This window comes from Rhineura floridana, chromosome 8 (assembly GCF_030035675.1).
Source record: "Rhineura floridana isolate rRhiFlo1 chromosome 8, rRhiFlo1.hap2, whole genome shotgun sequence".
In the NCBI taxonomy this organism is placed as follows: domain Eukaryota; kingdom Metazoa; phylum Chordata; class Lepidosauria; order Squamata; family Rhineuridae; genus Rhineura; species Rhineura floridana.
The window spans coordinates 116,923,218-116,943,601 of record NC_084487.1 but is presented as its reverse complement, the minus strand read 5'-3'; the positions used below and the strand labels follow the sequence as shown (position 1 = coordinate 116,943,601).

The 20,384-nt window shown below is 40.8% G+C and overlaps 2 protein-coding genes and 1 pseudogene across 2 annotated transcripts in view; 1 reads left to right on the top strand and 2 right to left on the bottom strand.

The window, feature by feature from the left end:
- TM7SF3 (transmembrane 7 superfamily member 3) overlaps positions 1–5,020 on the bottom strand; it is a 30,048-nt gene extending 25,028 nt beyond the window's left edge. Inside the window, exon 1 of the mRNA XM_061582212.1 lies at positions 4,660–5,020. Coding sequence (XP_061438196.1) covers positions 4,660–4,732 — 73 coding nt within the window. The 5' untranslated portion in view covers positions 4,733–5,020. The remainder of the gene's footprint in view (positions 1–4,659) is intronic.
- Positions 5,021–7,522: 2,502 nt separating this feature from the next.
- Positions 7,523–14,897, top strand: MED21 (mediator complex subunit 21). Its single transcript, XM_061582220.1, has 4 exons — positions 7,523–7,684; positions 9,428–9,542; positions 11,780–11,880; positions 13,099–14,897. The coding sequence occupies exons 1-4, from the start codon at positions 7,643–7,645 to the stop codon at positions 13,270–13,272; spliced, it is 432 nt and encodes a 143-aa protein (XP_061438204.1). The 5' UTR covers positions 7,523–7,642; the 3' UTR covers positions 13,273–14,897.
- Positions 14,898–16,291: 1,394 nt separating this feature from the next.
- LOC133363367 (uncharacterized) lies at positions 16,292–19,887 on the bottom strand (annotated as a pseudogene).
- Positions 19,888–20,384: the final 497 nt, after the last annotated feature.

Genomic DNA, 20,384 nt, shown 5'->3' with positions numbered 1-20,384 from the left:
CACAAATACAATGATAATTAAGGCACGTTGCAGAATATAATATAGATGGGGGAATTGAACTCCCACCAATATTTGAGCAGGCAGGGTGAAGAAAGAAAAGGTTACCACAGCCAATGCGCCATTTCCACAAGAAAGAAGCCTGACCTACATGACTGGGTACCAAGTACCAAATATCAGTGTGGTGTGGTGGTTAGGGTGTTGGACTATGACCTGGGAAACCAGGGTGCAAAACCCCACTCAACCATAAAGCCTACTGAGTGACCATGGGCTAGCCACTGCCTCTCAGCCGAATCTAACTCACAGGGTTGTTGTGATGATAAAATGGGGAGGGGAGAACCTTGTACACCACCTTGAGCTCCTTGAAGGAAAGGTGGGATATGAATGAATGAAATCTTTTGTTTCTGTATTACATCACTATCCAAAGCTGCAGGAGATTCTGGTGCAAAGCAAGTACTTGTGCAAGCAAGACAGTTTCCTCTAGCAGCTGAATAGCACACTAACAAGTATACACAAGATCAATCCAGAAAGAAATTGGCAATCCAAAACCCCATTGCAATAAATAGGCTTCACTCAGAGTCAAGTAAACAGACAAGTACATAATTACTCTTAAGATCCATTGCTTCCTATGAACCAGAGACATACCTTACTGATTTTGGATGGTGCTCATTATGTTTGGTACACAAGATATCCTCTGTAGCTAACATAACAAGAGATACCATTGAATTTTATTTCGGTTGACTATGTACCCATTGTGCTGTCCAAATCAAGTGCACTTTTGTTAATAAGACTATTTTGTTCCCGTATTCTGGCTCACTGCTGCCAGTTGCATCAATAGATGTTCCCTCATTTTCAGTATTGTGGGTTTTCCAGAAAATTTTGAATTGGATTTTTTTGGGAAATCAGGCTAATTTGCATCAGAAATTTTTCATTTTGAACCAAGCATTTTTCTGATGCCCGGCCTAGAGCGAGTGTGGGGAAACTTTGGCCCTCCAGGTGTTGCTGAACTGCAACTTCCATCATCCCCAGCCATTGTGAATACTAGTTCCACAACAGCTGGAGGCCCAAACATTCCCCACATCTACCCTAGAAAGCAATTTAATTTAGCATGCCTATTTTACTTGTACTTAGTAACATTTTGACAATCAAACTTGCCTAATATTATTTGCAACTAGCAGTCATTCATTAACACTAATGAACTGGGAAATTTCACAGGAGGATATAAAGCACTGGATAATTTTCTAAAAATGCTTTTGTTGTTGGAAAGTTTCCATGGAAAAAATTCTGTCTCACATCACTGTTCATTTTACACAATACTAATGGGAGACCTGGGCCAAGTAGGACTTTTTACCAACCTCCTGACCTAACACCCTTCAAACTTCCCTACAGCAATACACATGAAAACAGTAATAAATGATTGCAGTCAACCAAAATGAGCCTTAGTATTTTCCTTTTAGCTTCAGTTTCTTTGTTTAAAACACAAATATATGTTTACTAGTGGTGTGAAGTCTCAAATACAGAGATAATTTAGTGTACTAGTATATTGGCTTATTATTAGGAAATCAGATGACATGGCTTTTTTAAAAAATGAAAGATAACTAGAAGCTCTGTAGCTCAGAGGGACAGGGCACATGCTTGAGTTACAAAGTCGAAGAGTCAAAAGTCCAGTTCTAACTACATATCTGGGTCTAGGAGAGAAATATTTAGCATCTATTTTACTCAACCATATATTGTCAGTGTAACAAAGAAGGCAGGAATAGGAATTTAGTACATAACTACACTCTCAAAACCGAAACTGGGTCTCCCAGAAAACTATGCTTTTGCTTGTTAATAGGGATAAAAAGCTAGCTTAAGTATGCGTACCCAATTCACATGATGGGGACCAATAAAATATCTTAAGATGTCCTATAAACAGGAATTGCGACAGAATCAGAGAAGCTTATTCTAAGATGAAATTTCTATTCTCTGTTGCAGTTAATAGAATTTTGAAATCACTGACCCCAAGTAGTTACACCAGGAAGGGCAGTTTTTTCTAACTTAGAGTTGTCTTGATGTTTATGTCTCGCTTTTTCCAAATTATTCAATGCAGTCTCTTCCCTGATCTAGGATGAGCAAAAGCAGCAAGGCATTTTATGCTACTAACTTAACTTTGGGCAGGCAGATACACCTGAGAATTGTGTTCTGCAATCAAAAGCTCAGTTTCCAGCCATATGTTTTACAATATCACTATACTAAAGCAATAACATTCTTCATGTTATTAACGCTCTCTGCATATAATATTAAATTATTCTTATGTGGCACTTATTAAAGTGTATGTAACACTGCATCAAGAACTCTTGCAGGTCTGACTGGTTTTGTCAAAAACTAGTCTGAGCATTTAAATTAAATTATAACTCAAGGAGCCATTTGCTACTGTTCCTTCTACATTATCCACAGGAAATAGCTTAGCTTTTGCTTCAGCGATAAAATATATGGTTGTTCATCAGCTGAGAAAATCAGCTTGGCGCTCCCAAGACACATGACTCAAACTATGAAATCACATGACAAGTTCCTTTGAGACCTACAATTCTCATGACTGCTTTGCTTCCTTTAGGAGACACCATATGTGGGAAAGTAGCTACAGCTTATTCTTCCATTTCAATTTCAAATTCAACACAAGATTTCCTGTCTGGTCCAGGCAATAGCCCAGCCCTAACTTTCATGTTGCATGTCAGGAATGGGGAACCTCAAAGCCAGGGGCCAAATGCAACCCTAGACAGAGCTATGTGGCCCTCAGGACTCTGTCTCAGCCACACACCCTCTCCTCATCAACTCTATTTCATACCTTCCCTGAGTGTTTTTGCTTGGTTGGAAGGGGTCCTTAAACTCCGATAAACGACCTGCTAACTTGCCTGGATGGAGGATAGAGAAGGGTGCACCAATGTGTAGAAGCTAGCCTACAGTACAAAGATAAAATTTATATTAATTGTTCTGCCCCCTTTTGCCCCTGAAGCTACCCGTCACTAGCATATGGTCTTTCAAGGATTGCCTAGGAGGACATGCAGCCCTTGGGCCAAGAAAGATTTGCCACTCTAGCTTATGACAAAGTTTCCAGGAATCCCCATAGGGCTTCTTTGCACATAATGTGTTAAGGTTTACACCTGTTGTGTTTGAATTGAAACCCCCAGTGCCAGTGTTGTGTTTAAATTGAAACCCCAGTGTTAATAAAACTATAATTCACTGGTCTTACCTAAACCAGCTTAGGCTTCATGAGAAATAGAACCAAAGTGGCATTTATCTGACTTTCGGTATAAAACGTAGATTTATTTCCTTGTGACCTGACCCTTACCGACGTTCCAGTGGCTCATATAATAAAAGCCGGATTACGCTGGAGACTCCCCTACTATGCATTTCATATCGTATATATGCTTATGGCTTTGCTTATTGCTGTCAAAATGTTTCACACAGAAATGTCTGTGTTTAAAGACTGCTTTATTGTCCCTCATAGCTCTCGAGTTGTATCCCTCCCTTTTGATATGCAAGACATAATGATACCATGTCTGTGTTTGAGTTAGAGGGCGCCCGGTTGCAACTGAACCTCCTCTTCCCATACGCCTTTGTCCGTTCCTGCATAGTGCTTATCTCAAGGACATGTGAAATATGTAGACAAGTTGACAGTGCAATGTTTCCACTTTGTTCTTCTCCTGTACCCCTTTTGTTTCTCACATATGTCCTAAAGCTATGGCAGTTAGCAATTGTTTCTTTATGTTTTATGACGTGAACATGATACTGTAAACTTCGGGGTAAGCCTATATAAACCCCCATCTATCAATAAACGCGGTTCCCATGCTCACCTGCTTTGGCTTGTAAGTATTGGGTCCCCTTTGCAAAGGCTTTGTTTTGTGTTGTTTGATCTCTGATAGTGGGTTCATTTATTACTCAGCTCCGCACTCTCCCGGGGTGTAATAAGTAAGCTGGGGTAACAGGACAGCTTGCGTGTTGGGTTTGGATCTAACACACCTTAGGATTTTTTTAAGCATACACACAAATATTTAAGTGTGACAAACACGCATGAGAGAAAGCATCAAACAGGCACATATATTAAAGAGCCAGGATCGGCCACAGCTCTTTGAGAGGACCCCTAGTGGCAAACTCAAGTTTGCTGTTGCATAATATGCAAAACAGCATTCAATAAAGATTGGATAGACAGAGCAGCCCTCCTTGTACCCATTGAAAATACCCCCTTTCTTCAGTTGAATTAAGAAAATGATCAAAATCAATATAGTTTTTCTACTGAATTCTGAAAACCCAATCCATACAAGACCTCACATCAATCTAAGGCCTTTTCAGCCTGCTTTGAGGAATTATTTACGTTTGTTAGCGATTTGGGGGAAACGGACAAGCCACAGGCTTCCACCCTAAAATCTCCTTGAAATAAAACAGTTTTAAGCCACGCACATTCCAGTCACTATTTAGAAGGTCCCAAACTGAACTAACTTCGGCCACAGAACAGGCACCCAAAGACTATTTCCAAATGCAAAGCCAAACCATTTACAGTACAATCCTTAATAGTAAATTCAATGGAACTCATATCCAGGTTAAGCGTATATAGGATTAAAGCATTAATCTACTCATAAATTAAAGGAGGGGGCAGAGGAGGAAGATCTGCCTTTGTGTCCTTACCTGCAGTGGAGCTTTCTGAAGCTTCGCATCTGTAAACGAGCCCCCAAATCAGCAACAAACCAGAGGGCCACATTATGCCGATAGACAAATGTCGGTCTCTTTACCACGTAAATGGAGCGGGAGAACAAATAAGGGATAGCATACACACATGCAAAAAATGACTCGGCAGCGCAAGCAGGCTCTAACCCGGGCAACAACCACAGTGCCTCATTGCTAATCAAAGACCCGCTGCATTTGTTCCGACGCCTGACACGCACAACCTCTTTTCCTTAGAGTCGAAGCTCCCACGCGCCTCCATTTCTAAACGCGCAGGCAACTCAACAACCCAGCAGGCAGGCCCTCACTTCCGCGAATTAACCCTTTTTTCGCACTGCTCCAACAGCTGGTATAGCACAGTGGGGAGGAGGAGCCTGGCTGGGAGTCCAGAGTCTGTGAGTTCAAATCCCCACTCGTGTCTCCTGGGTGTCAAGGGCCAGCTAAAGATCATCCTCACAGTGAGTGGCTCAGGGGTTATGTGCCCTGCCATCTGTGCAGCTGTGGGCAAGCCACATAGTCCCAAGGAGCCCAGTGGTCCCCCAGCTGGCAGTTGCGGACAAGGAAGGGGCTGGCTTGTGCAGCTGTGGCAAGCTGAGCAGGCCCTAGTCAGCTGCGGAGGACTAGCCTCAGAGGGAGGCAATGGTAAATCCCTATTCTTAGGGTATCCATAAGTCGGGATCCACTTGAAGGCAGTCCATTTCTATTTTCATTTTTGCACTGCTCAACGCTACAACATTTTTCTCTGAGTTGAAGGGGGCTTGTAGCCCAATTCTGTGCACTTTTGTTTGGAAATAACGTCCCATAGAATTCAATAGGGCAAATGCGTTCGTAGGTTAGCAGCTTTTATTCTCAAAAGATTACAGTTTTTGCTTGCTTTCATCTATCACTGATGTGGATTCCACCTCACCCATAAATATTAAATGACTGAAAATACAACCCCTTGTTTATATTTAGATTTGTCTGTTCAAAGTTGGCTAAAGGGTGTTGAGGAGTAACTAGTCTTTAAGTGATTTGGAGCACTACGATTGAAAAGTAAACTGGCTGACATTTGAAATGGACTTCCGAGTGAATGTGCTTGGAACCGTAGGAGTGTACTAGATTAGACAAGATAGTAAGTGCTTTTCCCAAGGTACAGTTATAATTAAAAAGGGGAGAGACTGGCTTAGACGCGAAGGACTGATCTATGTGTTCATGTGATGCAAAAAAGACTGAACGTTACTAATTAAATTTGCCATGTCTCTTTGCTCAGAAATAAACTCCACTGAGGTGAATGAAATTTACTCCATGGTGATAGCTCCATCCTCCACATGTTCCTCAGAAGTAAATTCAGAGGCCAGTGGTGCTTACTACTACATAGGTAGAGAAAATTTTCTGCCAGGAATTTTGTATGTGTGCGCTTTTAACAGTTGCATGACTAGCAAAAATTCAACAGGTGAAGCATTCTCAATCATTGCACACATAACTGGGGAAGCTGTACTTGTTGAATTCCCCCCAATCATGCTGCAGCATGTTGTTAGGGAGAGAAGTATCAACTCTGCTGAGGGTGACAGCGTCATTTTTGCAGCATTTTGTAGTAAATTTCCACAGATTTCAATGGAACTTCTTCCCAAGAAATTGTGAGCATAGGAAGCTGCCTTATGCTAATGTTTGTAAGTTGCTTTGAGTTTATTTTTGAAAAAAGTGACTAATAATAATAAGTCAGACCATTGGTCCATCTGGTTCAGTGGTCAACACTGACCAGCATAGCTCTCCAGGGTTTCAGGCAGGAGTCTTTCTCAGCGCTACCTGGAGATGCCAGGTATTGAACCTGGGACTTTCTGTAAGTAAAGCATGTGCTCTAATTCTCAGCTATGTTGAGCAGCCCTGTCCCATGCACATTTATCCAGAATAAATGCCGCCAATTTCCAAGTGAGCATGCAAAGGCTAAATGCCTAGCTGTTCCATTTATTTATTTATTATTTATTTAGTTTCATTTATAGACCGCCCATAACCAATGGCTCCCTGGGCGGTGTACAACATATAAAAGTACATCTGTTTATTCCTGTACACTGTCAATCAGAGGGGTAGCCAGGTTATTCTAGAGTAGGAGTGTGGAACCTTTGGCTCGCCAGATGTTGCTGGACTACACCTCGCATGACCATTGGCCATGCTGGCTGAGGCTGATGGGAGAGTTGTAGTCCAGCAACATCTAGAGAGCCAGTTGTTCATCATCCCTGCTCCATTGCAGCCAACACAACAAAGGAGTATTGTGGCATCTTAAAGCCTAACATATGTATTATGGCATAAGCTTGTCTGAGGATCAGAGCACTAAGGAATGTCAAAGGAAGACTGCATCTTGAAGCCACAGAATTACAAGTTATCAAGAACAACAGAGTCTAACCTTAAAGACTAACAAACTTATTAAGAGGCCCAGTTCTATCATCTATGACTTAAATTGGAATAATAACCTTTTAATCACACTGCTTGTGTTACGTAGCTTACCAATGCCAGGATATTTGTGTCTGGTGAGTAAACCCCCACTGCTTTGTAAATAATCACTGCTAATAACGTAAGTGTCACTGTCTCAAATTACTGCATTTCATTTTCCTCTGATCTCACTTTTACAACGCCGCCGCCATGTGTATGCGTAGCAGCAACTCTTATACCATATTTGTGAGTCTTGTACTACAAGCCTCTTTCTTCTTATAGAAAAGGGAGAGAAGCAATATCTCCTCCTGTCCAACAGGGGACGTACGACGAAACATTTCTCCCCATCATAGAGATAGGCAACAACGCTGTTTGCGCGTTTAAGACCGGAAAAGAAACGTCCTGAAGTGTTGCCTAGTAATCTCATCTTCCGCTTCTTTTCACAATCAGGCTATAACAACGGCTTCTATTGGCTGCTCTTCCTGAGTATATCGTCCTATGACCTGCTAGGAGGAAGTGCTCCCTTAGGAACTGGTGTGCCATGGCGGACCGTCTAACACAGTTGCAAGATGCGGTGAATTCTGTGAGTCAGCGAGGTTTTTTGGTTTTTTGGCAGTACCTGGGATTTAGGACGCGCGCCTGTATATACACCAGACTGCGTGTCTTGCATTTATTATCCTAGTCTCGCCCTTTTTTCACCCTGACCCATTAAATTGGAGGAGAGAGATAGGAAGGGTAGTTGCCCAGAAACGGCTGTGCGGGTTGTAGAGGACACTATCCTAAAAGTTTTCCTCTTACCCCACTTCAACCTTTTGTTTTCGGTACACGAAGAATTGCCCTGCTGGATAAGACTAAAAGTCCGTCTAGGCCAATATCCTGTTTTTAAAAGGGTCCAGCAAGACACTAGTAGAAGCTTATGAGCAAGATACGATGCTGATGGTCATACATAGGAAGCACTCTTATACTGAGTCAGACCAGTGCTGTATCTAGCACTACCTAATGATAAATTTATTTTTGTTTTCTGCCTCTGAATAATAATAATAACAGTAACAGTAAATTTATTTTTATTGTCCGCTTCTCATCTGGAGTGTGAGTTCCGAGGTGGATTACACAAGTTAAAAATACACAAATGTACATAAAAACCAAACACAAATTTAAAAATACAAAGCATACTAAAAAAAACAACAACCCTACACTGCCTGGCAGTGGCTCTCCAGGGCTTGAGGCAGGAGTCTCTCCCAGCCCTACCTGGAGATGCCAGATATTGAACCTGGGACCTTTTGCATATGAGACAGATGCTCTACCACTGATCTACAGCCTTTCCTGATACCTGTGGTTTGACCCCAGTATCTGGTTTAGAGATAATATCCTGCCTTTGAACATGGAAGTTCTATTGAGAGTGCAGCTCTGTTTATGTCTACTCAGAAGTGAGCTCAATGGACTCTAATGGCACTCTTCCATATAAATGTGTATAGATTTGCAACTTTCATTTTTGTTGTGCCTTAATTTTAATGTGTTTAGGCAGGCGATTCTTACATTAACTTGCATTGGGCGGTTTTGAGGAGCTTTGGTAAAATAATGGAGTATTTCTCTCCCTCCCATTTTCACTCTGTGACTTTAGATCATGGACTCTTCACTATGCACGATTCAGGGGACTATTCAACTGTAGATCTCTATGCCGGTTGCCTCTACTTGTGCTGTTATCTTTCTCTAGTTCTACCACTGTTTATTCCCTCTCTTTTCCATATTTTGAATTAGAACCTGCTTTAAAAGTATTGGTGTATTCCCATATGACAAACATTTGCAAAATGTGGTTTTGCTTTTTAGCATCAATGTACAAGCAGATCAACGGTAGGCATTATCTAACTTTAAACTTAGCCATCATGATATCCAAAGAAACTGATGCATTGCCTGCTGTTCCTATGTGTGGTTGCATTGCATTAGGATTTTTTATGTGTATAGAAAAGCTACATGTATGAAACAGCTGAAGTATAACGGTCTTTGCCAGATTCTTAAAAAGTGTTTTCCTCTTAGTTAAACAGCTTTACTCTCAAGTGGCAGGGCATAAGTATGCTGTGATATGAATTTGTAAGCTGATAATTTTTTAAAAAGTTATTTAAAAGTATTTCTAAACCACTTAATATTTAAGTAGTATACAAGAGTGCCAACATAAAAACAGTAAAAGAGTATCACAAAAACAGAAATGTAGTTAACAACGGGATCCAAACTTATGGGTCAGGGAAAGCCTGGGCAAAATGATATGTCTTCACAAGATGTCTGAATTAAGTGATGGATGGTGCTTCATGTATTTTGTATTTATCTATAGCTTGCAGATCAATTTTGTAATGCAATTGGAGTATTGCAGCAGTGTGCCACACCCGCGTCCTTCAGCAATATTCAAACTGCAATAAACAAAGATCAACCTGCTAATCCTACAGAAGGCAAGTAAACTTCATTATTCCCTGTAATACTTTTTTTGGGAGAGAAGAGTAATATAATGCACTGTGATATAAAATGGGAATCTGTCTTTTTGTTTGAACTGTCCTTTAATTGTAATGAATAAGTCATTATGGATCATGTAAGTTTCTTCCTCAACAGCATATTAATAACAAGTTATTGAAGATTATTTGTAGGACAGACAAATGCGTAAGAGATAGCTAATATTTGCCTGAGATTCATTTTCTGAGATGAATTCCTCTTAGTAAGCTTACTAAATAAACCTACCAGACATATCCATACCATCAGAAGTTTGCCTGCTTCTGTAAGGAGGGAATCCTTTGGCTGCAAGTTGGGCAGCCTGAAGGCCATAGAATGTAAGGATATGCCGCTTTTCTGACTCAGTGATGCAGGATACTGTATGCTACTCTTTTATTCCTATAACTGAATTGCTCAGACATGTTTCTTGTAGCAAGCTAAATATATGAAATTATGGTATTCATATATTCTGTCTTGCATAGTAAAACCTTTCAGAACCAGAAATGTAATTATATGTGTAAGGTGATAGTATTTTCTGAATACTATAACATATATATTGTATGTACTCACCATTCAGCCTTATTAACCATTTTGGAACAACATCAAGTTTCTCTTAAACTCCAGTCCTAAGTGTGTTTACTCCCAGGTAAGGGTGCAAAGGACTGCATCCTTATAGCATAATCCTATAAATGTATACTCAGAAGTAAATCCCATTCAGATCAATGGGCTTATTCCTAGGTAGGTATAGGTTTGCACCCCTAACGTCTGTAATGTAAAGTTATCGTACTCCTACCTTACCTTCCTTTGCATCTTCAAAAGACAGTAATATTGTCCCCTAAAGTTCTGTGTTTTTAAGTACATGTGCAAGAACAGAATCTTACTAATCAATATTTTTGAAGCTGATTTTATGAAATGTTCCTAGTTCTATCTTTACTGTTCAGCAGCTGGTGCTTTTCTTTTTTTTCCTAATAGAAAATAGGTGTGTATATATATAAAATAGTACCTGTTGGGGTATTGTGGAAAATTCACTTCACTGAGATGTTTTGCTGATCAGAAAAAGAATGCTTGTTTGCCTTACAGTGGCTTACTTTCGTTCAGATGGCATAAAAACTATCACAAGTAAAGCCTCTTACCACTTTAATGGAGGCTGGTTTTGTATTAGGCTGTGGGGAAAAATGTGTTTGTAGTTGGCTAAGAGCCTTTCATTACTGCAGCTTGGTACAGTATTTCTTGAATCCGCTAATTTCAAATATGTCTTTCAAAAAGCTTCTGGCTACCCTTAAGTCAGCCAATTTCTGAGGTTTTGTCACATCAAAAGCATTTGTATCTACTTGTGGAAAGTGGAATTTGTGTGTGTAGGGCTAGCGGTAAACGTTTAGGATCCACTCTTATGTTTGAAGAGTTCCTCAATTTGCGTTGCTGTTGGGAAAGACTGCAAATATTGTTGCTGATGACTGACAGCTAACTTCAATCCTACTAAACCAGTCTATTAATAGTCATTCAACCTAATTTTATGCTTGTTTTCTTAGAAGTCTCATTGTGGGTTTAGTCCCTAGTAAATGTGTTTAGGATTGCAGCCTAAATATCCTGGGGAGTAAGCAACACTGAACACAGTGACAGTTGTTAAGTAAGCATGCAAAAGATTGTGCTGTGAAACTTATACACTCATCACAGTGCTCACAGTTCATGTTATTTCCTCTACATTAATGGACCACTCAACATAATATAACCTATCCTGTGGAGGATTTGCCATAGCAGGAAACACTTCCACTTGTGCAAGCTGCTTCTCACTGATCCCTCTTCATCCTAATTAAGCCTGTCTCCCACTGAAAACCTTCTCTGGAGGGTTGGGGCATACTCTGTAATGGAATGGAATATGGAATGGAAGGCAGCAGTAGGTAGGGAGATTGCCGAAAATCAGGTAGCCCTGCCTTGCATCACCAGAAGTGCTTTCTATGTAGGCAAAGCCACCACTAGTTACAACCTGAATACTTTAGTTTTTGTACTCAATCTCCATATGGTATATTGCCAATCTTTACAACAGTTGTATTTATTTCTTGTTGTGTCTGTCTTCTGAGAATACCTGTCATATTAAATATTCTTGTGCATCTTGAGAATTCAGTTCTTTATAAAACGACTGGAACAAACAACTTGCTTTTCTGCAATTGTGGTAAAGATAATGCAAATTTTATTGCTTTTCCAGAATATGCCCAACTGTTTGCTGCATTGATTGCAAGAACTGCTAAGGATATTGATGTTTTAATAGATTCCTTACCCAGTGAAGAATCGACAGCCACATTACAGGTAAAAATGAAATTTAAACTGATTTGTGTACTACTGGATACTAAGAAAAAGAAACAATCAAGACTGGCACAGAGATGTACACTGTAGCGTCTAACCCTGAATGTTCTACCTAAGGGATGTGGAAACCTGTGGCCCTCCACATGTTTCTGGTCTACAGCTCTCATCTCTGACTGGGGCGTATGGGAGTTGGAATACAACATCTGGAGCACCACAAGTTTACCACCCTTTATGAAAATGTCAAACAGCATGGGGGTCAACGTAGAACCCTGTAGGGCACCATAGGCAAACAGCCAAAGATTTGAACAGGTGCCTCCCAGAATCTGGAACCGCCCTTCCAGGAAGGATTTGTGGTTCCCAGCCCAGCCACATGGTCCAGAAGTGTACCATGGGTAATAGTATCAAAATCTCTGCAGATCCAGCAGCAACGCCAGCTCCTGATCCACCAGAGAAACCAAGGTTGTTTCTATTCCAGCCTACAACCAGATGAAAATTGATCAGATTGCTCATATGCTGTAGCATCTTGCCCAAGAATGGGATATTGAAGACTGGCCTTGTTGCTGCTGTGCCATTAAAATCCCTACTGTACCTCCCTTAAATACTGTACTTGACAACCTTGAAAGTATTAGCTGTGACTTTTTAGTTTGTAAATGTTTTAATTTTTTTATTCTATTTTAATTGTATTTTGCTTCTTGATTGTTTGGCATCCTGGGCTCCTTTGATAGGAAGGGCATGACAGAAATGTATGAAATTAAATCAGTGGTCTAGTTGTGGGTATTTGAAGGGGTGACAGAATATAGGAAGCTGCTTTATACCAAGTAAGATCATTGGTCCATCTGTCAACACTGACTGGCAGTGGTTCTCCAGGCTTCCCGGCATGTTTTTCCCCCTCAGCCCTAGCTGGAGATGCCGGGGATTGAACTCAGGCCCTTTTGCATGCAAAGCATGTGCTCTGCCACTACAAGCTCTCCCTAAGACATTAAGAGCATTATCTGCCATAAATGAAACTATTTAATGTACAGAGTACTTGAAAACATTTCAGTCTGTTACTGAAATACGTAATAACATGCAGTATTACAGAGTGTTATAAGACACCAGATATTCACAGGCTAAAAGTAAGAGGGAGTTGGGTATAATTCTTTTCCCCCTCTAAGAGTAAATCCATTTCAATGTTAGACTACTCAACAAACGTACTGTTAACATTTATTTCCAAATGTATAGGCTGCCAGTTTGCATCGCTTGGAGGAAGAGAATCATGAGGCAGCTGCACGTCTTGAAGAGGTGGTTTATCGTGGGGATATGCTCTTGGAAAAGATACAGAGTGCTTTAGCTGACATTGCTCAATCCCAACTGAAGACAAGAAGTGGCAGTCATAGTCAGCCTTCTCCAGATTAACAGCAGCAGGTGTCTGGACTCAACCACAAAATTTGAACTTCTGGAAAACATGGGGTGGGGAAAAGGAAGGAGGTTGGTTTATTAAAAAAAACCAAGTTGTACATCACCGTTGAGCCTTAATCCTTTGGAAACATTTACAGTGTTGTGCTTCTGGGAAAAACAAACTTCAGTCTTTTTTGTATGATATTGTTCTAGTGAGAAGCAATCCAAAATTGAGAGTTGTCAGAACTTATTTTCAATACGTTCTTTATGCTCAAGCCCTGTGCTTCGATTGTAAGTAGATTCAGACTGTCTGATTTCATTCACTAAGCAACTTTGTGTAGTCACAGTTAATAAGGTGTTCCAGGCAAGGCATGCATGTGTAATTGACACATGTGACAGTGTACAAATGTGTTCCATAGAAGTGCTGCTCTGTGTATGTAAGGTCACATGTAAATGGTTGCTAAGTGGCCTTTAACCTGCTGCTTGTGTGGATTCTTTCGGTATTGACTAGGAAAATAAGCTTGATTAGGGTGGAAAGAACTTGGATGTTTTGCGGGGGAGATCCTAAGTACTATCTGGAGGTGGAAGAGCAGAGCAAACAAAAAAATGATAGCTTGGTGGCATCTGCCCTTGGGAATGGATACATGCTCCCTTTTGATCCTGTACATCAGTTGGGAACTTGTGGCTTTCCAGATGTTGAAAAGATGTTGTTGGCCTCCCAGCTCTCATCAGCCCTAGCTAGCCTGGCCAATGGTCAGGGATGACTGGAGTTGTAATCCCACAACATTTCAAGGGTCACAGGCTCCTCACTCCTGCGGTACACACAGTTGTGGGCATGATGGGATTATTTGCTTTGGGATGGAGAGGAACGAGCAAAGATATGGAAGAATCAGAACCTGTTCCATTGAGAAACAGCTCTGGCTAAATCAATGGATTCTAATGAAGGTGAGCTGTCACCTTTAAAGAAGAAGCTCTGTTGGAAGCTTAGTCCCGGTAGTATCTGAAGTTTGGGCTTAGACAATTTGAGCAAATGATGCATAGATGAACTTGTAACTCGCCAACACTTTTTAGTACCAGTTTAATATATTAAACAAGTGTGCGGACAAATAATCTTTCACTTAAATTTGTGTTTGCTTATATATACTCTTCCCGTTTCTTTTGCTTGTGGTGTATGAATATTAGAAATCAGCTGAATCAACCCTGGTGATTGCTGATCACTGGTGGATCGCATCGCCCTGATCTTTGTGATTAGAAATCACACCTACTTTTAATTTACCTCATCTCAAACAGTGCAGCAACTCATCTCAAATAGTCAAATAATGAGGGGGACCCTCATTTGCTGATAACAAAAAGCTTTGCCTAGGCTTTATATGCATGCAACTAACATTTTGTTGAGCCATCAAAATATACTTTTTGTGCCTGATTTAGTAGTACTGATTTCCAGAGAAGAAATGGTGAAGATTCTTTAGCATTTAAAAGGGCTGCTTGAAGAAAATGTGGATGTTCCTTCTCGACAATTGGTTCCTGCCTCATCCCATTCATGCTGGTAATAGAAAATGAAGAATGAAATCAAGGTTCAGTATTTGTGCTAGAATCTGCTACATCTATAACACCATTTTACTAAATGATGTCTACAGATTGTATGAATACTCATTGCGGTAGCTTCACAATTTTAAGTGCAGAAACATAAATTGGAAAAAAATCACTTTCAAATCTACAATGGTCAGCAAATGTTAATCCTATTTCACTAGAAAATTACAGTGCCTTGCAAGAGTAATCAGACCACTGACCAATGCTCTCATATTACTGAATTACAAATGGTATGTTGTAATTTCATTCTGTATGAAATGTTATTTTGAAACACTGAAATTCAAAATCAAATATTGTACGGTGACTGAAACATGTTGCTTGCAGAAGTATACAACCCCTGTGCTGTGGAAGCTCCCAGTTTGCACAGATGAAAGAAATTGCCCTATCGAGGACACAGTCACCTTACCATTGGCCTCCACCTGTGAACCATTAAAGTTGCTGTCACATTGTCAGGATAAAAACCCCACTGTTGAAGGAACATTGGTCAGGCTGTGGACCTGAAGGAAAATGAAGACCAAAGAGCATTCTACAGAAGTGAGACATAATGTAATACAAATCCATACATTAGGAAAAGGGTACAAACTAATATCCAAGTGTTTGGATATCCCAGTGAGCACAACTGGATCAATAATCAGGAAGTGGAAGCTGCATCACACCACCCAGGCACTGCCAAGAAAAGGCCGTCTCTTAAAACTCAGTCCTTGAATGAGGAGACTTCTGAGAACCACAGAGTTACCAACAAGTTTTGCTACCTTGAGGTCACACTTGGTATGACAGGGAAGATCATTTTTTAGATTGCCAGCTGTCTTTTCTTTAAGATGAGCATGGGAATTGAAGTTTGGCCTTCAAAACTAAGCTCACATTTCCCTTTCAAGATCAACATGCACATGCATGATTTTGCTCTCATAAAGTGACTGATATTTGATTAGGTTAAAAGGAACTCAAGTTCATGCCAGTGTAAGAACCCCATGTACACTGCCTTTATTGAATTCCATGACAGCACAAAGGCAGGATATCATTGTAAGAGAATACTCTTACAAGCGCTGGATGGATTATTCCTCTGGCCTAGTGAAATGGTCACTGTGGTATCTGAACTGATATTTTCAGAGAGTGGAAAGAAGCCATAGAGCAACCAGGTGATGACTTGAGATTGTCATTACTTTCTCATCTTCCTGGCAATTGTAGGATATAAAGTACCCCCCAATCAAGCAAATAGAAAGATCCATTGTCTAAATAAATACAATTTTGCTGAGGTGGAATTAGGACCTATCCTTATCCTATCCAATTGGTTCTGTCTCTTGTAAAGTGAGAGGCAAAGTATGCTTTTACACAAGTTAGATTTTGCAAACACTTCTCATTATACTACTAAAGTGAGAATTCCTTAGTTCAGTGGGGTGAGAGCCGGAGGTTTTGCCTCTGGAATCCTAATATACACTCACCAATCTGTCTATTCATTGATTTCAGCTAGCCATCTTCTGATCTCCTGCACGAAATCTGGATCCACCTCAAAGTTAAATCTCTCTGCCTAAAAAATAAAATGTATAATGCCACTTTTTATCTTGATAAAGTAGGCAATGACTAGTGCAAGCTTTGCAAGTATGTCAAAAATAGCTGTGAAGCTTCTTCTGGGGACAGCTTTTCCCTGCTGTGATAAGAGCATCTGCACAGGCATTTCCTTCTCCAAATGTTTCAGGATCTGCATATTTCTCCAGAGTTTCCAAACAGAAATCATGGAAGTTCAACAACAACAATGAATTTGGATTTAATTTTGCTTAATATTTGACATTATATGAGGCCTTGAGTGTTTAAAACACTTCAGATACATACTTAATATTCCTTACAACAAAGTTATCCCTGTATCGTAAGCGGAGGGAAGGGTGGTTTGCTTATGGACGCATAATGTTATTTATGGATGAAGTAGCACTGAATATAAGAAGGCCTCATCCAGTAGGGCTCAAAGGCCTGTCTACTTCAACCTCTTGTTTCCCACAGTGACCAACCAGTTGCCTATGGGATGTTCCTGACGGAGAAAATGTGCGAGCCCAAGGATTGCTGCCACTTTCTTGTAATGCTAAATTATGGTTTCACTAGCATTACATCTGGATAAAGGCAAAGTGAAAAATAGATACATGGTAATCTTACCTGCCCTGATATGGGAATATTGTATCTCATCAATGTAGCAAAGTGCTCACAGTTAGCACTTGTGGGGTCATACTTCAAGACCTTGTCCACCATGTGCTCTGCTCTTTTTACCACAAGACCTTGAGGCAATGGAGAATGGTCTTTATCATACTTGTTGTTCACAGCAACAGCCAGTACTAGTTGTACATCCTTTACTTGTTCCTTTCGGACTTTGAACCTCAGTGGATTATGATCAACAGCTGAAAATACAAGTTGACAAATCTTTGGCTTATAAAGGGATTCCATAGGGATTCCATTTCACATGATGCTCTGAAGCCTAAATGTTGTCAGTTCCGACAAAAAAAGAGAGAGTCCCATGCCATGTTTTTGAACTGATCTATAACTTCATAGCATCATCTACGACCTTCAGTGAATTATTACAGTATAATTCCTATTTTTGCATGAAAAAAATGCAGACTCTGCTGCTAGCTGTGAGACTTGTCAAAGTCAGATTTGTTTTAAAGAAAGACCAAGCTGCCAATAGGATTTTAGTCCATTTGATTACTTCTCTTAGGTAGCTTTCCACAACTTGATTCCCTCCAGATTTTTCAGACCACAACCTCCATCATCCCTGGCTATTGGCTGTGGTGTTTGGGGCCCATGGGAGTTGTAGTTCAAAAACATCTGAAGGCACCGGGTTGAAGAAGTTGCTTTAAGGCTTCATGACTGTATGCACACGTCTCTGTCACTCTTTAGCTGGCCATCTGAAATGAACAACATTTCCATCGCCCACATAGATGCCCCAATGCTGGAAAAATGGCATCTGAAACTGAATCAAATCCCCAGGCTTCGGTACATCTTTATTCTGAAATACATCAGCCACATCCTTCACTATACCCCGTATTCCATCCTGTATCACAATATGAAAGCGAAAATAATGGTTAACATAGTGAAAAGATAACAAAACTGTTGTGTTTACCACACTTGAGAGGGAATCCTGATGATGACTGAACCTAATTCCTAGGAATTAAGCCTTTCCATTAATAAAGGCTTAAGTGGCACATAGACAGCGGCTGACTGCAATTAGTATCCAAGAAAACCCAGATGGAATTTATCAGTGTCTTTCTGCTAGTGCCTATATTTGCATTGTCTTAGAAGATGGATGCTGTCATCTCCTCCTGTATTTTCTAAAATTACCCTCTAGTGTATATCAGAGTCTGCTGCTCAGTTTGCATCAGGAGAGCTAACATACCATGAAGAAGACTTCAGGATCCAAGAGCTAGTTTAGATTGCACAAGGGTTTTTGTACATCTAGTGGAATTGTGATCTTGTTCTGAACAAGAGATACGCACACCTCATTTCATCTCACAAACTGCTTTAGGAAATCCTCTCGGGTGTGGGAAACTTCAGTTTGAGAAGCAGAAAGGAAAGTAGTGAAGTCCAGCTGGACTTTACCACCACCCCTGCCTTCAGCTCATCTATCAATTGCCCTGTGGCAAGGATGTCAGGAGAAAGAGAGGCAGGTGTATAAGATATCAGGGCCTGCTCTAGCAGGGGTGTCCGTCCCTCCCTAGCATCACATGGCCTTCTACCACCAACTGCCTTGCAGGAAGGCTCATGATGATTTAAAAACAAACATATCTTCTTAATGTGATTTGTAAGCCACCTTGGAAGGATCCTGGAAGGTGGGATATGAATAAATGTAATAAATAAACAAGCTCAAGATCCCCTTGGGCACACATAACTAGTTGGGTGGTTCTTTGGATCAAGCCATTGGCTTTCCAATTGTGGAGACTTTTATATCCCAAGAGTGGTAGCCTCCCAACACCAGACACACTGACCAGGACGAGGTGGGGCAGGGTATGATGGTGTTGAGGTCAGAGGTGCATGGGTGCACTGGTGGGAGCACCGGATCGGTTCCTGCTCTGTTCTGGTAAGCAGCAGCAATGCCTGTGTTTGGAGGGTGGCTCTGTAGCACTGCCCCACCATGCTGGCCACTCCTATGACATCATGTGTCTATCTCCCATTCTGATATAATCTACGTCTGGGGTCCTGATCTTTGCAAAGCCATTTAGACCACAGCTTGCCCTGAGGTATAGCCAGAAGAAATATGAGTCTGGAGTATGTTACTCACCGCAGCCTTGAAAAAAATGTCCATCTCTAGTTTTCTTCTTTGTAAATCTTTCTTGCTGCAGTTTGAAGTCCTTTTATTCTTTCTCTTTACTTTCAATGAAAATGAACAAGAAATTTGAAGTTTTTCAAAAGCTGAAACAGAGCAAAGATCCCTCTAGTCCAGCATCTGGTTTCTGACAATAGCCAGGATTCACTATATTTCTATATATTTTAATACGAAGATGCAAGTTAGTGAACATGTCAGCAGTTCCCTGAGCTGCATAATTTTGTTAGAAAATCAACATTTTCACATTTGAGTTCTTAAATAATTCGTTAAGATGGAGTGATGCGGATTCTGTCTGCCATTCCTTTTAAGTAGCTGAGACACGTAGACAGTAGTGATAACAGATGTTTTCTTAGACTGGGCATGTGCAAGGTCGCATGCCTCACGAGAATATGTAGAGGGTGTGGCTAGTTACAAGACAAAGAAACAGTGTTGCCAGAATCTGATTGGTTAAGACTGTTGCTAAGGCTATGATGTATGAAGAGCTATATGTGTGTATGTCAGCCATTTTAGTTAGTTGAACCTGTACTCTCCTCCTGCAAAGCGCTTTGCTGAATAAAATAAACCTTAAACCAAGCTTTGGCTTCATCATTGAGTCTCCTCCAAAAAGAACCCAGTCGTAATTCCATGACAGGAGGTAGGGAACTTCTGGCCCATGGGCCAAACTTGGCCCGCCAAGGGTTCAAATATGGCCCATAAGGCCATTTTCCACAAACTACGCCCGTCTGCTCCATACGTGATGTCATCTTTAACATCAGGTGCAGTAGCGGTAGAGACTCGGCAGCCAATGCACACTCGGGAGCATGACAGAATCCTCCCGAGTGTGCATTGGCAAGTGAAATGGAGACTATTGTCCCTCACTGTGACATCAACCACCTGTCAAATTTGGCCCGCAAGGCTAGGATCTGAAAAGCATCTGACCCACGGAGCCCAAGAGGTTTTCCACCCCTGCCTTGCATGAAGACATGGTGATGTTATTTATAGTTCATCACTGAGCACTAGAACTTCATCTCTTCTCTTCTCTAGTTGACTTAGTTTTTTAGATGCCCTCCAAAAAAATGGCTCAAGTGTGGATATTTGTCCAATGTCCTCCATAGTGAAGACCAATGCACAGAAACTCTTTAGCTTCTCTGTAATCTCCGTATCTTCTTTAAGTAATCCTTTCACATCTTTGTTATCTAATGGACCAACCACTTCCCTTGTTGCCTTCCTGCTTGTATTTAAAATAAATTGCTTATTGCTA

Excerpts from the sequence above, each read along its gene's own strand:
- MED21 (XM_061582220.1), top strand. The coding sequence starts at position 7,643 with ATGGCGGACCGTCTAACACAGTTGCAAGATGCGGTGAATTCT. Across the intron at positions 7,685-9,427 it reads TGCAAGATGCGGTGAATTCT|CTTGCAGATCAATTTTGTAA; the intron begins GTGAGTCAGCGA and ends ATTTATCTATAG. Across the intron at positions 9,543-11,779 it reads ACCTGCTAATCCTACAGAAG|AATATGCCCAACTGTTTGCT; the intron begins GCAAGTAAACTT and ends TTGCTTTTCCAG.